The sequence below is a fragment of the Procambarus clarkii genome, chromosome 35 (assembly GCF_040958095.1).
Source record: "Procambarus clarkii isolate CNS0578487 chromosome 35, FALCON_Pclarkii_2.0, whole genome shotgun sequence".
In the NCBI taxonomy this organism is placed as follows: Eukaryota; Metazoa; Arthropoda; class Malacostraca; order Decapoda; family Cambaridae; genus Procambarus; species Procambarus clarkii.
Genome location: NC_091184.1, coordinates 32,199,067 through 32,216,566, shown reverse-complemented (window position 1 = coordinate 32,216,566; position 17,500 = coordinate 32,199,067). Strand labels below are relative to the sequence as shown.

Below are 17,500 nucleotides of genomic sequence, written 5' to 3'. Positions count from 1 at the left end.
AAGAACAGCGTGCAATGTTGCAAACAGGTATGGCGGAGCAAGAGGAAGAAGAGAGGAACCAGGTGGTAACAGAGAGTTGAAAGGGGAAGGTATATTAGACGGCGAAGCTTCTTCGTCGGGAAAGCCTTTACGGAAGGAAGAGGATGTAGCGACTGTGTATGCCGCCGACGTAGCAGGAGATACCAAGGAAGCTGAGGCTTTAGACGCAGCTGGATAAAGTGAAGGGGAGAGAGGAGACGACGTAAGTACTCCCCCACAACATTTACCCTTCTCCAGGGAGTTATACACTGGAGTCTTTTGACTGGTTCCAACACACGGCTGAATGGTCCCGAGGCTCGGCTTGGAACATGCGCCAAATTCTGACTGAGCACTACGCAAGCGCGCATGGCAGCGGCAGGCGTGACCTACGCCCCATGCGTCACCGTGATCGAAGCATGACGCATGACTGGTGCGCGTCAAGTCACGCAGACGTCGTGCATGGCGCGGACACGAACACCGTAAACACTTCTCAAGCTGTTCCACACGACGCGGTACGCTGAACTCCAACATTAATGTTCAATATTGTGTTCATAGCCACCTCGTTCATCTTAGGGCTCTCCTCTCGTTTGTTCAAGTCATGTTAACTGCGCGTATCACCGCTGGCAAACTTCGTGGGTCAGAAGAGGGGTTCGAAGCCTCGGAGTCGGTCAGAAGAACACTTCGAAGCCTCGGAGTGCGTCAGAAGAACACTTCGAAGCCTCGGAGTGCGTCAGAAGAACACTTCGAAGCCTCGATGTTGGTCAGAAGAACACTTCGAAGCCTCGGAGTGCGTCAGAAGAACACTTCGAAGCCTCGGAGTGCGTCAGAAGAACACTTCGAAGCCTCGGAGTGCGTCAGAAGAACACTTCGAAGCCTCGGAGTGCGTCAGAAGAACACTTCGAAGCCTCGGAGTGCGTCAGAAGAACACTTCGAAGCCTCGGAGTGCGTCAGAAGAACACTTCGAAGCCTCGGAGTGCGTCAGAAGAACACTTCGAAGCCTCGTAGTGCGTCAGAAGAACACTTCGAAGCCTCGGAGTGCGTCAGAAGAACACTTCGAAGCCTCGATGTTGGTCAGAAGAACACTTCGAAGCCTCGGAGTGGGTCAGAATAACACTTCGAAGCCTCAGAGTGGGTCAGAATAACACTTCGAAGCCTCGATGTTGGTCAGAAGAACACTTCGAAGCCTCAGAGTGGGTCAGAATAACACTTCGAAGCCTCGGAGTGGGTCAGAATAACACTTTGAAGCCTCGGAGTGGGTCAGAATAACACTTCGAAGCCTCGGAGTGGGTCAGAAGAACACTTCGAAGCCTCGGAGTGGGTCAGAAGAACACTTCGAAGCCTCGGAGTAGGACTTGTAGCGCTAATGCATCAACGCCTCCGGACAACGTTGCACCACACATCTGTAGCGGCCATAGATGTGTTCTTCACTACACTTGATAATGCCGTGGCCCTCCTTACGCGCCTTCGTCCTGGAAGCAAGAAAAACAAATATTTTACCACACGGTAGAAAACGAGAAATATGTAAACACAGGATCTTCCCATTTTCATCGTCGGGGGCCGTAAATAAGATAGAAAATGGTTAAAAAATGCTGATTCTATGCATGTTTGGGGTGTAAACAACGAGTGTTTTCTATTTCACTTTTCGCGATTTAATACATAAATAAATTGTAAAGTGGCCACTGGTGTTCCACTACACCATTAACACGGAATTAGGAACGAAATTTTGCAATTCTTCCTTTGCACACAGACCCAGTAAGTTGCAGCACTCACTGTGTGGACAACACCAGGTCCTGTGGTTCCCAGGTCCTGTGTTCCCAGGTCCTGTGGTTCCCTGGTCCTGTGGTTCCCAGGTCCTGTGGTTCCCAGGTCCTGTGGTTCCCAGGTCCTGTGGTTCCCAGGTCCTGTGGTTCCCAGGTCCTGTGGTTCTCAGGTCCTGTGGTTCCCAGGTCCTGTGGTTCCCAGGTCCTGTGGTTGCCAGGTCCTGTGGTTGCCAGGTCCTGTGGTCCCCAGGTCCTGTGGTTCCCAGGTCCTGTGGTTCCCAGGTCCTGTGGTTCCCAGGTCCTGTGGTTCCCAGGTCCTGTGGTTCCCAGGTCCTGTGGTTCTCAGGTCCTGTGGTTCCCAGGTCCTGTGGTTCCCAGGTCCTGTGGTTCCCAGGTCCTGTGGTTCCCAGGTCCTGTGGTTCTGAATATCCCTACAGTGGACGAGGTGTCCACACGTGGTCTCTATTCCATGTGAGATCACTTTTATGTGGAGAGCCCCTCATTCATGTGCACAAAGCGTACACAAACAGTTGGATTGTTTATAGGATTTTCCGCTTGACTTTTGTATTGGCTGAGTTGAAGCAAGAGACGACTCTTGAATTTATGAGAGCACACGAAGGAGCTTTGGCGAAGGACAAAGGAAATTCGACACCTTCTGACGCAAGGAAAACTAGTAAGAAAGACGAGAGAGAGAAAAGAAAGGTGCGAGAAGATAGTGAAAAAAGCGAATGAATAAAGGACGCTTTGATAACAAAAGTGGAGGCTGAACAGGCACTAGAGAGCCACTGCCATATTTAAAGTGGGTGAAGGTGGCGCAGTGGTAAAACCCACATCTTCAGCCCCCCCTGAGAACCCACTTCAATAACCCACACTCGCATCCCACATACCCCCCCCCCCAAAAAAAAAAACACTAAAATTTAAATTCTTTATTTGGCTTAGAATGATGAGTATAGTAAGACGGTAAAACAAACATTTATGTTTGGATAAACAACCAATTATCCATGCCAGCTAAACTCTCATTTCCAAGCAGGCAATTAGGGAAGAGTGTATAAATTAGTGCTTGTCGTTACAATGTTAAACGTTACTGATGTTAGTAAATGTTCTGCCAGAAACGCTTTGCGTAATAGTGGCTTTAGGCATTGTAGTGTACAAGCTCTATATATAAATTCATTTATATCTGTATCACCCCATGTATGTATGTACTTTACCTAAATAAACATTTGAATTTACACAGCGTTTTATGCTCTTTATGTGGCATTTAAGCCATTGTACATATTTTAATACATAATATATGTAGGTTACATAGTAGCATTTACACAGCGTTTTATGCTCTTTATGTGGTATTTAAGCCTTTGTATATATTTTAATACATATTATATGTAGGTTACATAGTAGCATTGTATGATGCTACTCTGACCAATACTGAAGTCATAAACTCAACTCTAATCAAATCGTTTTGTGATTTCTTTGTGGTTAAAACTATTCATTACCTTAATGGAGAATATCATTGCCGCTGTTTGTGCTCCTGCCTGTTCGTTAGTCGTATTGTTTGTGACGATAACCAATTGTTATCTTAAGCTATCAGTTAGCTTTTGGTAGAAAATGTTCCGTAATATTCTGTTAACCTTTTAAAGGTTAGTCAATAATTGGTTATTCAACTTTAGATATCTATTCGTCTATTTAGATGATTTTTGCAAATTTTTGTAATACGGGGATCTAGGGATCTGGCCTTGTAGAAATTAGCACATTGCAGGAGAAAGTTGATATCTAGATGAGTCTGTAAATTTTACTTTTAATAATTGCTAAGAACATGTTATCGTACTTAGTCTTGCAACTTTTTTATGAGGGGGATTGCAATGGATGAGGGGATTTTATGAGGGGGATTGCAATGGATGAGGAGATTTTATGAGGGGGATTGCAATGGATGAGGGGATTTTATGAGGGGGATTGCAATGGATGAGGGGATTTTATGAGGGGGAATGCAATGGATGAGGGGATTTTATGAGGGGGAGTGCAATGGATGAGGGGATTTTATGAGGGGGATTGCGAAGTCTGAATTTTGTTTTAATAGTTAGAAATTGTTGGCAAATCTTGAATATAATTTATGTATAATTAATGATCATGAAGAATTTGTTACTGAATACACCTAGTTCCGTTTTGAGAACATTAATGTTTAGTTGACTAGAAGGTGAAGGGACGACGACGTTTCGGTCCGTCCTGGACCATTCTCAAGTCGATTGTGACTTGAGAATGAAATGTCGTCGTCCCTTCACCTTCTAGTGTGTGGTCTGGTCAACTTACTTTAGCCACTTGGACTCATCGCCTGCATTAATGTTTAGGTTGATTTTAATGTCTTCAGCATTTTATTAAAGAGTACTTCTGTACATTCCATATTGTACTTCAAAAATAATGGGTCTAATAAAGTACTTTTTAAAAAGGTTGTATTCTCTCGATTGTATCTTCAATTATTGCTTATCCAAGGCTTACGGAATAAATTTTGTATAGACTAGGACACGAAGGGACAAAAATAGTGAGGCAAATCATGCATGAATGAGTTTAATCTGGTAAAAGCTTCATCGACGTCAGCACATGACCTCCCAGCCTCCCAGCTGACACAGTCTCCCAGCTGACACAGCCTCCCAGCTGACACAGCCTCCCAGCTGACACAGCCCAAGACACAACAAAAACATGCAAGTGATACAGGGATTTAGGAGTGAAACGCATTGATTTTATCTGAGTGGCTTTTGCATTATAATTCCCTGCTAGAGGCGATCATCCCCACTTTCATTATTGCAATCAACATCAACCTGAGCACTCAAACCAGCGACACCACCACCACCAGCTGCCCTGTGGCACTCTGACCCCCCCGCTGCCACTTGAGAGGAGAAGTGCCACAGACAACATCTTGTTCCCTCCTGTAAATTCCGATAATCTATTTTACATCATGAGGAAACATCCCGGCTCTTTCCACTGCAGCCCAGCATTTCTGAGCTCGGGAATGACTGTTGAAATCCCGCCTCCCTGGGTCGTGGAGAACGTGGTGTGGAATGGGAATTAGGGAATCAGTTTTGGTTAGGCAGAGGGATGGGTAGTGGACCTAGGGCTTAGGAGGGGTGAATGCTCCCCTCACTACTGAAGATGGCAGTGTGTGGGGGGCGCAAGTGTGTGTATTTACCTAGTTATGCTTGCAGGGGGGTTGAGCTCTGGTTCTTTAAGCCCGCCTCCGAACTGTCAATTTTGTTTTCTTACACATCACCAGGAAGCAGCCCGTGACAGCTGTTTAACTCCCAGGTACCTATTTACTGATAGATAACAGGGGGGGCATCAGGGTAAAATAAACTCTGCCCATTTGTTTCCGCCATCGTCGGGGGATCGATCCCCGGTCATAGGACTACGAATCCAGAGCGCTGATCACTCAGCCACAGGCCCCCCTAACACTCACACAAGCACAGCCCCCTTCCCTGTGTGTGCGTGTGCGTGTGCGCTAACCCATACTTGACTCTTCTCATTAGTTTTGCATAATAAACAAACACTGGTATGAATTAGCCAATTTCCTCAGTTAGGTCATTGAAATATATTAGAAACTGTGCATATATTAGATGGGCTGTAGAACTGTCCCTTATGTTGCTTGTCACGTGTGTGTGTGTGTGTGTGTGTGTGTGTGTGTGTGTGTGTGTGTGTGTGTGTGTGTGTGCGTGTGTGTGTGTGTGTGTGTGTGTGTGTGTGTGTGTGTGTGTGTGTGTGCGTGTGTGTGTGTGTGTGTGTGTGTGTGTGTGTGTGTGTGTGTGTGTGTGTGTGTGTGTGCGCGTGTGTGTGTGTGCGTGTGTGTGTGTGTGTGTGTGCGCGTGTGTGTGTGTGCGTGTGTGTGTGTGTGTGTGTGTGTGTGTGTGTGTGTGTGTGTGTGTGTGTGTGTGTGTGCGTGTGTGTGTGTGTGTGTGTGCGTGCGTGTGCGTGTGTGTGTGTGTGTGTGTGTGTGTGTGTTTATGTGTCCTTGTGTTTCTCAACTTTATGATGTTTCAACGTGTCTGCTCTTTTTGTCTACTCAAAAGATGTATATATTCATGTATTCTTTTATGTACCTGCATATTTATGTATGCAATTTTTTAATGCATGTAATACTCCATTTTATTCATGTAATCGTAAATTTTGACCCTTACTCTTCTCTCCTCTCTCCCTTAACCCTCCATTCATTCTATACCTCTTTTTCCCTTATCTTTCTTTCTCCATCTCCTTTTTTCCCTGCCAACTCCCTTATCTCTCTTTTATTGTCTCTCCCTCTCACCTTTCAAAACGTTACGGAGAGGAGGAAGAGAGAGAGAGGGGAGAGAGAGAGAGGGAGGAGAGAGAGGGGGGGAGAGGAGTGAGAGTCACTCAGCTGTCTCTCTGTCAGCATCATGCAGGGAGATAAGAAGGGATGCTGAGGAAGTAGATGTGGGATGTCTTAGTTTACTGTGTACTTTAGTATACTGTGTACTCACCTAGTTGTGCTTGCGGGGGTTGAGCTTTGGTTATTTGGTCCTGAGGTCTGTACTCACCTATTTGTACTCACCTATTTGTGCTTGCGGGGGGTTGAGGTTTGGCTCTTTGGTCCCGCCTCTCAACTGGTATCAACAGGTGTACAGATTCCTGAGCCTACTGGGCTCTATCATATCTACATTTAAAACTGTGTATGGAGTCAGCCTCCACCACATCACTGCCTAATGCATTCCATCCGTTAACTACTCTGACACTGAAAAAGTTCCTTCTAACGTCTCTGTGGCTCATGTGTGCGTGTGTGTGTGTGTGTGTGTGTGTGTGTGTGTGTGTGTGTGTGTGTGTGTGTGTGAATAGTTTTCAACAGTCATGGTGGCTTGGCTACATTTATTAAACAGTTTATGAGTTTCATAACTTCACAACCCAAGGTTAGTATTATTATAAATAACCTAGTAGGGCTTCGAAGGTCATACACATTTTAATATGTGTTAACAAAGGGGCCATTTTTGTCGGAAAAAAAATGCGAACAATCTTGAATGGTTCCTAAATATATATGCAACTGAAAACTCCACACACACCAGAAGTGACTCGAACCCAGACACCCAGGAGCACTATGCAGCTGGCGTACATGGTACCTTAACCACTAACCGTTGACCGTACAAAAGATGTTGGTAGCCGAGGCTTTTTCCCCAACATCCCGACGGCACTTGTTGGTAATCTTGGGCATAATTATTTCATCGAATCACCTCACTTTGTGGGGCTGATTCGAATCCGTTCGAATCATCTGGGGGCAGATGTTCGAGTCACTTCTAGGGTGTGGAGTTTTCAGTGACATATATGCTTGGGGGCCATTCAAGCTTGTTCGCATTTGTGTTGCTCACATGGCCCCACAAAGTGAGGTGATTTGATGAAATAACTATGCCCAAGATTACCACCAAGTGCCGTCGGGATGTTGGGGAAATAGCCTCGGCTACCAACATCTTTTGTACGGTCACTGTTGGTCAAGTGGTTAAGGTACCATGTATGTCAGTTGCATAGTGCTCCTGGCTGTTTGGGTTCGAGTCACTTCTGGGATGTGGACTTTTCAGTTATATATATATATATATATGCACTGGAATGAGGAGGAGGGTGAGAGAGTGGGGCTACACATCTGTATGATGCTGGTGTCACAACACTGTCCAACATACTATCTATATGCTAATGTCTTCCTGAATATACTCATGTGTATCCTACATTCTCTCTCTCTCTCTCTCTCTCTCTCTCTCTCTCTCTCTCTCTCTCTCTCTCTCTCTCTCTCTCTCTCTCTCTCTCTCTCTCTCTCTCTCTCTCTCTCTCTCTCTCTCTCTCTCTCTCTCTCTCTCTCTCTCTCTCTCTCTCTGTCTCTCTCTCTCTCTCTCTTAAGCCTCCTGAGGCCTCATTACCAATATCAAACAAAAAGTCATTTTCCTTCTGTCTCAGGCTGGATGCCAGACGCATTAGCCTAGTCTCACTAAACTTTGCAGGATGATTAACCGTTGTATGGAGATATCATAGGTAGATCGGGGTACACTTCCATACCCTCCCCTATCCCCTCATCAGTTTGCATGAAATGGCGAATAATATGAATTTCCGAACTAGTTAAATATCCCAACTCCATCCTAAAGAGCAGGTTGAAGGGAGTTGATCCAAGTCCTTATTTTCTATGTGAGGATTAACTGTTATATAGTTTATATAGTTTACTAGTATAGGCTTTATATAGTTTACTAGTATAGGCTTTATATAGTTTACTAGTATAGGCTTTATATAGTTTACTAGTATAGGCTTTATATAGTTTACTAGTATAGGATTTATATAGTTTACTAGTATAGGCTTTATATAGTTTACTAGTATAGGCTTTATATAGTTTACTAGTATAGGATTTATATAGTTTACTAGTATAGGCTTTATATAGTTTACTAGTATAGGATTTATATAGTTTACTAGTATAGGATTTATATAGTTTACTAGTATAGGCTTTATATAGTTTACTAGTATAGGATTTATATAGTTTACTAGTATAGGCTTTATATAGTTTACTAGTATAGGCTTTATATAGTTTACTAGTATAGGATTTATATAGTTTACTAGTATAGGCTTTATATAGTTTACTAGTATAGGATTTATATAGTTTACTAGTATAGGCTTTATATAGTTTACTAGTATAGGATTTATATAGTTTACTAGTATAGGATTTATATAGTTTACTAGTATAGGATTTATATAGTTTACTAGTATAGGCTTTATATAGTTTACTAGTATAGGATTTATATAGTTTACTAGTATAGGATTTATATAGTTTACTAGTATAGGATTTATATAGTTTACTAGTATAGGATTTATATAGTTTACTAGTATAGGATTTATATAGTTTACTAGAGAACTACCAACCCGACGAAGATCGTGTGTAGTGAAGATGTTTTCACTGATGAAAGAAAGGGGATATATTATGGGAAAGCGCCAAGTCATTACGACTATATAGCACTGGGAAGGGGTCATGATAAGGATTTGGGATGGGACGAGGGGAAGGAATGGTGCTCAATCACTTATGAATGGTCGGGGATTGAACGCCGACCTGCATAAAGCGACACCGTCGCTCTACCGTCCACCCCAAGCGGTTGGGCACTACACGCTGATAAGATAAGGTGATAAGGTGAAGTGAAGCTGGAAACTCTGGCACCCGCGGCCAAGCTGGGTGCCCACTTCTGGGTGATTTATAAGACACATCAGATACACTATTTAACCCAAAATGTTTATAAACCTATGATTAATGACGTTGTTGTGGTTTTAGATTCAGCTACAGCGGAACAAAAGAGGTTCCGAGTAGCACGGGCTATGGCGAGCCCGTAGTGGACTAACCTGCCACAGGAGCGGGGCTGTAACTCATTACGTGTCCAATGAAAATGTTTAAATTCCTTCTGCTAATCTCTGACTGAGATGAGTGTGGAAATTTCAGGATCACAAGGGTAGTTCTAGATCACAATGGTACGGTAGTTAGACCAAGGGTAGTTCATAACTAGGAGGGTACAATAGTTAGAGCTGTAGTGATTCAAGATCACCAGGGCACAGTAATTAAACCAAGGTCGTTCAGATCCACGAGAGCAGAAGGATTAGAGGGAAAACATACAATGTTATGTTGTTTTATATGTAGATTAATGAATAAACCTAAAACATAAAACGCATCTGGCGTGTTTGACCGAGAAACAGTGGCAGACACGTAAACATACTTCGAACCAGTGTCCACGTTGCAGCTTAGTGCTGTTTCCCCTTCAGCCAGATGGACAGCCAGCCATCTACCTAGCGAGCCAGCCAGTCAGCCAGCCAGCCAGCCAGCCAGCCAGGCAGCCAGCCAGCCAGCCAGCTAGATACCCAGTCAGCCAGCCAGCCAGCCAGCCAGCCAGTCAGCCAGCCAGCCAGCCAGCCAGCCAGCCAGCCAGCCAGCCAGCCAGCCAGCCAGCCAGCTAGATACCCAGTCAGCCAGCCAGCCAGCCAGCCAGTCAGCCAGCCAGCCAGCCAGTCAGCCAGCCAGCCAGCCAGCCAGCCAGCCAGCCAGCCAGCCATCCAGCCAGCCAGCCAGCCAGCTAGATACCCAGTCAGCCAGCCAGCCAGCCAGCCAGCCAGCCAGCCAGCCAGTCAGCCAGCCAGCCAGCCAGCCAGCCAGCCAGCCAGCCAGCCAGCCAGCTAGATACCCAGTCAGCCAGCCAGCCAGCCAGCCAGCCAGCCAGCCAGCTAGATACCCAGTCAGCCAGCCAGCCAGCCAGCCAGCCAGCCAGCCAGCCAGCCAGCCAGCCAGCCAGCCAGCTACCCAACCAGCCAGCCAGCCAGCCAGCCAGCTAGATACCCAGCCAGCCAGAAGCCGGCCAGCCAGCTGAGACCGGCTGGCAAATAAGTGTCACCATGCGAGAAATAGCCCGCACGCGTATGCAAATGAGATGAAGCTTAATATGATCGTGAAGTGAATTTCCACATGTCAAGGGAGTTTAGCGGCCGGCAAGCTGCGGTTCTGCCGCACCCACTCGTCCCTGGACGGTTCAGGCTGCGGTTCTACCGCACCCACTCGTCCCTGGACGGTTCAAGCTGCGGTTCTACCGCACCCACTCCGCCCTGAATGCGTCAAGTTGCGGAACGTGAAAATCACTCTTCCGCTCTGATGATTCAAAGAGTATGCAATCTATAGAAAATAATTCATTACAGAATAATTTAAATTATGTTATTTAATATATATGTATTCACCATTTTTTTCATAGTAATTGTTGATGGGTACGCGCCCAACATGGACGGGCCGGGATAGACATTTAATAAGAGAAACTGAATGAGACAGACAGGCAAAAACTGAATGTCAAACAGAAATCAACGACAAATAGACAAATCGAGGGTGTCTTAGTATATATATATATATATGTATATATATATATATATATATATATATATATATATATATATATATATATATATATATATATATATATATATATATATATATATATAATCAGTTTTAAATAAAATTGTAGTATCTCTCAAAAGGACGTTTAGTCATTATCTAAAAATTAATTAGCGTTGCTTTCTTTACCTGTATGCCAATTAAGTGTTTTTGTTTCCTGTGAATGAACAGATTTGATCAGTTGCAGCTGTAATTACCTGTTGCTGCGTGCTCGTGTTCCTGTTGCCTGTTGCTGTTCGCGTGGCGTATTTGCACCCAATTATTCAATATATACTTAATTAGTCCATAGATTGCGTATGTTATCTCTGGGATATCACATTTAAGCTTTGGAAAATATATTAAGTTTATGATCAATCTGTTGACTTTTTTGTACTATTTAATATCTAATAGTTCAAAAAGGAGACTTTGTTAATGGTTGCTACAAACGCTATTTTCTACATTTCTTTCGTTGTATGTGTTGAGGGTGTGTTGTTCCCGTGGGATGGGTTGAGAGGCTAAAGAGTAGATTGAGTAGACTAAACGAGTAGACTAAAAGAGTAGACTAAAGAGAGATTGAGAGTACTCGAGACCAGAGACTAAAGTCAGGTATTAAAAATAGATAATGTACTCTTGCCTTGGGCCTCGCTGCCGCCTCTAATGCTGCAACTTGAGATAAAACTTTCCTCCCTCGTGGATATTATTTTCCCCTCGGTATATATATGGCACACGCACGCGCGCATGAACGCATGCAGGCACGCACACAGGGGGGAGGGGCTCGTAGCCTGGTGGATAGCGCGCAGGACTCGTAATTCTATGGCGCGGGTTCGATTCCCGCACGAGGCAGAAACAAATGGGCAAAGTTTATTTCACCCTGAATGCCCCTGTTACCTAGCATACCTAGCAGTAAAATAGGTACCTGGGAGTTAATCAGCTGCCACGGGCTGCGTCCTGGGAGGTGTGTGTGTGCGTGTGGTGTGGGGGAAAAAGAAAAGAAAAAAGTAGTAAACAGTTGATTGACAGTTGAGAGGCGGGCCGAAAGAGTAAAGTTCAACCCCCGCACACACACACACACACACACACACACACACACACACACACACACACACACACACACACACACACACACACACACACACACGTATCAACTCCACCAGTTGATTGACAGTTGAGAGGCGGGACCAAAGAACCAAAGCTCAGCCCCCGCAAGCACAAATAGGTGAGTACAAATAGGTGAGTACACACACACTCACTTATATGATGCTTGTGTAGTGTATAGTACTCATCTAGTTATACTCACCTAGTTGTGCTTGCGGGGGTTGAGCTTTGGCTCTTTGGTCCCGCCTCACAGCCGTCAATCTACTGGTGTACAGATTCCTGAGCTTTTCGAGCTCTATCATATCTACATTTAAAATTGTGTATGGAGTCAGCCTCCACCACACCACTTCCTAGTGCATTCCATTTACTAACTACTTTGACACTGAAAAAGATCATTCTAATGACTTTGTGGCTCATTTGGGTACTCAGGTTCCACCTGTATACCCTTGTGTGTGTACCACCAGTGTTAAATAATCCATCCTTGTCTACCCTGTCAATTCCCCTGATAATTTTGTATGTGGTGATCATATCTCCCCAAGTTCCTCTGTCTTCCAGCGACATGAAGTGCAGTTCACTCAGCTTTTCCTCATAACTCATGCCACTTAGTTCTGGGACTAGCCTAGTGGCATTCCTTTGAACTTTTTCCAGCTTCGTCTTGTGCTTGACAAGGTACGGGCTCCATGCTGGGGCCGCATACTCCAGGATTGGTCTTACATATGTGGTGTACATGGCTCTGAAGGATTCCTTACACAGGTTCCTGAAGGCAGGTCTGATGTTAGCCAGCCTTGCATACGCCGCTTATGTTATTCTTTTGATGTGGGCTTCAGGAGACGTGATGTGGGCTTCAGGTTTGGCGTGATAACAACTCCTAGATCTTTCTCTGTGTCCATTTCATGAAGGACTTCATCTCCCATTCTGTATCCAGTTTCAGGAACAGTGCTACTTGCTTCGTGTAGGGTATAATCGTTTGGTGTTCCTGGGGGGTACAGGGATGGGATGCTAATGTATTGGTACAACGGTGCAGTGCTTGTGTGTTGGGTACAGAAATGAAGTGCTTGAGTTGAGGTACAGATGTGTGGTGCTTGCGTGGGATACAGGAGTGTGTAACACTGTATTTAAAAGAAGATAGCAACATTTGTTGTATGATAGCACGAAAGACTTGTATTATGGGTGTATAGTGCCAGTCAAGCCAGCTGTGGCAGTGTGTCTGAGGCAATAGCCTGCCCGAGAGCGTGACCTGTCACGGCGTTACTGTCACGCACGTCTGACACAAGACCTCTGTGTTATCCCCCTGCTCGACCCTGCTCCCTTGGGGGCGTGCTTGGCCGGGCATAATTGCTGCCGAGTGGCTCGGCCTTGGTCACATATGTCCGTCACACATGTGACTACACACACATACAAACACACTGGGTGAAGAAGTGTGAGTGTGGGGGAGACAGCTAGCCAGGACTTGCAGTGTAGTACACATGAAAGGACGACCGTGACAACATTCCCCCTATGCCCCTGTTACCTAGCAGTAAAATAGGTACCTGGGTGTTAGTCAGCTGTCACGGGCTGCTTCCTGGGGGTGGAGGCCTGGTCGAAAACCGGGCCGCGGGGACACTAAAAAGCCCCGAAATCATCTCAAGATAACCTCAAGATAACATGATGGATATGTATCACACCTGTCTGTAATTTACTTGCAATTCCGTGTTCACGTGTTCTGTTTTTTATGGTGTTCAGAGCTTTTCGTTTCATCTTCTTAAGAACTTGGAGTCGTCTATTCTCCCCTATTCTTTAATCTTGGCTTTCATATGCTTCTTCTTCCCCTCTTAATGTATAGATCATTTAGCCGGAAAGCTCCCGGATTTTGCATCAATTATGTCCTAATGTGTCATTGTTTTTTTGTCGTTGTTCTTTTGTTGCTTTGTTCTTGTTTGTTGCTGTTGTTGTTCTCTTCATGCCTTTTGTCGATTGTTTGTTGTGGTGATGTTATTACGCAGGTTGTGCGTACTCTGACCTGTACCGGAGTTCTGTACTCTGACCTGTACCGGAGTTATGTACTCTGACCTGTACCGGAGTTATGTACTCTGACCTGTACCGGAGTTCTGTACTCTGACCTGTACCGGAGTTATGTACTCTGACCTGTACCGGAGTTATGTACTCTGACCTGTACCGGAGTTCTGTACTCTGGCCTGTACCGGAGTTCTGTACTCTGGCCTGTACCGGAGTTCTGTACTCTGACCTGTATCAGAGTTCTGTACTCTGACCTGTACCGGAGTTATGTACTCTGACCTGTACCGGAGTTATGTACTCTGACCTGTACCGGAGTTCTGTACTCTGACCTGTACCGGAGTTCTGTACTCTGACCTGTACCGGAGTTATGTACTCTGACCTGTACCGGAGTTCTGTACTCTGACCTGTACCGGAGTTCTGTACTCTGACCTGTACCGGAGTTCTGTACTCTTGCCTGCCCCACAGTTCTGTACTCTGGCCTGGAAACGTCTCAAGCCGACCTAAGTAAAAATTATGAAATAAACTCTGGGAACCTGACGTGCTAAATGCCATTAAAAGTATAATGTATATGCGATATATTTTCCTTGTAAATGGAGGTTTCTGATTCTGTCATGACTTTGATCACTAACTCCTTGACGTGAATGGTTAGAGTCAGTCATCCCACAACACACACACACACACACACACACACACACACACACACACACACACACACACACACACACACACACACACACACACACACACACACACACACACCGATAGCTAGAAAGGCGGGATCCAAGAGTCAATGCTCGATCCTGCAAGCACATATAGGTGAGTACATATAGGTGAGTACACACACACACACACACACACACACACACACACACACGCACACACACACACACACACAATCTAACAAATATTGTTTTTAATCTCCATCAATTTGGGTTGAAATATATTCTAGTGAACTACTCTAGTCATAATTCCCGAAGACACTGTGTATCTTATGTGTCCACAGTCTCATGGATCAATTTATTACGATACATGGAAATGTTTGTTTTATTTAGAAAAAAACACATATTTTCCGCTGTTTGGATACACAGTTTGTTTCTTTGTATGTACATCTTCAGTATATACAAGTCAATTTAATGTAAAGTGATACGAGCAAAATACAATTTTATATAGCTTTCTACCTGCTAAAGGCACTAACGCAGAAACCATAGTTAGTGAAACATGGCAAATGATATCCGTAGACTTTTCCACCCCTCGGGTTAAAGTATATAAATATAGAATAGAATATTTTAAATAATCTCTACAGTTCAGGGAGAGTTTATGCCATAAATTATACACAGGCCGTGGTGTGGCCCAGAGTTTAAAGGTTAATTACTTCTGCATTAGAAAATGTAGGCAGAATGCCGTCTTTTGAAGCAGCCAGCTGTCTTCATAGGAGAAAAATGGTATATATATATTTTTCCGTTTGATTGAAAAGTAAAAATGTATATATATATGCATCAGAGGTTACTTTATAGTAATATTATTGTATTTACTCAATCCTATGTAGAAATGAATATGGAAATACTATAATGAAATAAAAAAATGCATTTAGTTTTAATTTATGTTCAGGTAACTTTATTAATTTTTTTTATTTTTCTTTAATTCATATAAAGAAAAATGCAAGTAAAATATATATATATATATATATATATATATATATGCAACAATGATCACAAAAACACTGATCCAAGTATGCAGAATAACTACATGTGAAAAATAGAAAATGCTTAACGCGTTTTCGGCTAATTCGCCTTCATCAGAGCAAAGTAGAATGATTCTACTACATTCTACATTGCTCTGATGAAGGCGAACTAGCCGAAAACGCGTTAAGCATTTTCTATTTTTCACATGTGGTTATTTTGCATATATATATATATATATATATATATATATATATATATATATATATATATATATATATATATATATATATATATATATATATATATGCATGTACTCTCAATGGAAAAAAAATATGGTATTACAGTAATTACTTTGGTTAACGTTACCGGCGACGATTTTAATTGAATTTTCCTGATTTGATTTTGTATTAAAATATTTTACGTAATACTGCTGTTTTGACACGATTGATGTTAATAACTAAAATTATAATAATAACAATAATAATAATTAAAATAATAACAGATAAATCAAATAATTATACTAGTTTATGTCGATTGGTTTTAATTCTGTTTATTTTTAATATTATTTTTATTTAACTGTTAAACGTAGCAATCACGTTTGAGCGAAGGAACTTGTAAATGATAGTAAATTTATTATTTTATTATTAGTAAAAATAGGTATATACAGCTAATAAAGCTGAGTCTGGATATACAGTGAAAAGCAAACCATGGAGTATACATAGCTAACCTAATCGTGGAGCATACATTGCAAAGCTAAGGTGAGGTATTCATAGCATAGCTAAGGTGAAGTATTCATTGCAAAGCTGAAGAGAAGTATACTTTGCAAAGCTAAGGAGAAGTATTCATTGCAAAGCTAAGGTGAATTATTCATTGCAAAGCTAAGGTGAATTATTCATTGCAAAGCTAAGGTGAATTATTCATTGCAAAGTTAAATGTCTGGTATTCACAATAAACTTGAGTTTACAATATGCATTTTGTGGACTGACGTAAGGAACACGATTGAACACATCAACATCACCTCTCACTCATTGTTTGGGGCTAGACAAGACTTAACTAAAGTTAATGAAACTTAAATTGATTAAGTTAAGAAAATTTACTTCTAAGATGCTGGCAAAACTTCTAGAGCTGACGATGAGTCACAATAACGTGGCTAAAGTATGTTGACCAGACCACACACAAGAAGGTGAAGGGACGACGACGTTTCGGTCCGTCCTGGACCATTCTCAAGTCGATTGTGAGACGGACCGAAACGTCGTCGTCCCTTCACCTTCTAGTGTGTGGTCTGGTCAACAAAACTTCTAGTTCGACTTCAGCTTGCGAGCTGGGGTCATTATCTGTCTGTCTTTCCTCATAAACTCATAACCAACTCATTCGCTACAACATTCTTTATCAGTCAGTGCTCAGCTAACGTTTTCTGTCACGTCACTCCAATACTTAGATTTTTCAATACGATTGATTAATAAATTAAATTGAAGGAGACCATTTTCCCACGTAGCAACTCATTTATAATGACTGAACCACTCACCAGAAGATGAAAAGACGACGATAACGTCTCGGTCCGTCCTGGAGCATTGTCAAGTCGATTGTCCAAGACTGAAACGTCTTCATCTTGTAGTATGATGTCTAATCATGATATCTTCATCCTAGTTATCTTAACTCATCGTCTGCGACTCATTTATACACTCGTCTAACCTACACATAACACAGTCTAGCTAGTGCACGTGTATAACACGACCATGTCAACTTGTTCCATAGATCAACCACCATGTTGTTTAGATCGTGGCATGATTCATTAACAGCATTATACCGCGTTATGGTCTCTATAATGCCACTCTATGATGGCTATAATGCCACCCACTTCACCAAGATTATAATAACACTTTAGCGCATTAATTAGATAATTAAAACATTAACATCATGCTAATTATGTATAATTTTGCTTAGATCAGCTGGGAAGGGAGATGACATAGGTCTTGGTTCTCAGATGAGCTTGGAAGGGTGATAACAGAGACGTTGAAGTGTGATAACAAAGGCTTTGGAGG

The 17,500-nt window shown here is 43.1% G+C and overlaps 1 protein-coding gene across 2 annotated transcripts in view; it reads right to left on the bottom strand.

Annotated features, from left to right (window-relative positions):
• LOC123753211 (protein turtle-like) overlaps window positions 1–17,500 on the bottom strand; it is a 142,649-nt gene that overhangs the window by 74,280 nt on the left and 50,869 nt on the right. For both annotated transcript variants that reach the window (XM_069336263.1, XM_069336264.1), the window contains exon 2: window positions 1–1,487. This exon is cut by the window's left edge and continues 481 nt beyond it. In XM_069336263.1, the coding sequence (XP_069192364.1) occupies window positions 1–549 (549 nt within the window). In that variant the 5' untranslated portion in view covers window positions 550–1,487. The remainder of the gene's footprint in view (window positions 1,488–17,500) is intronic.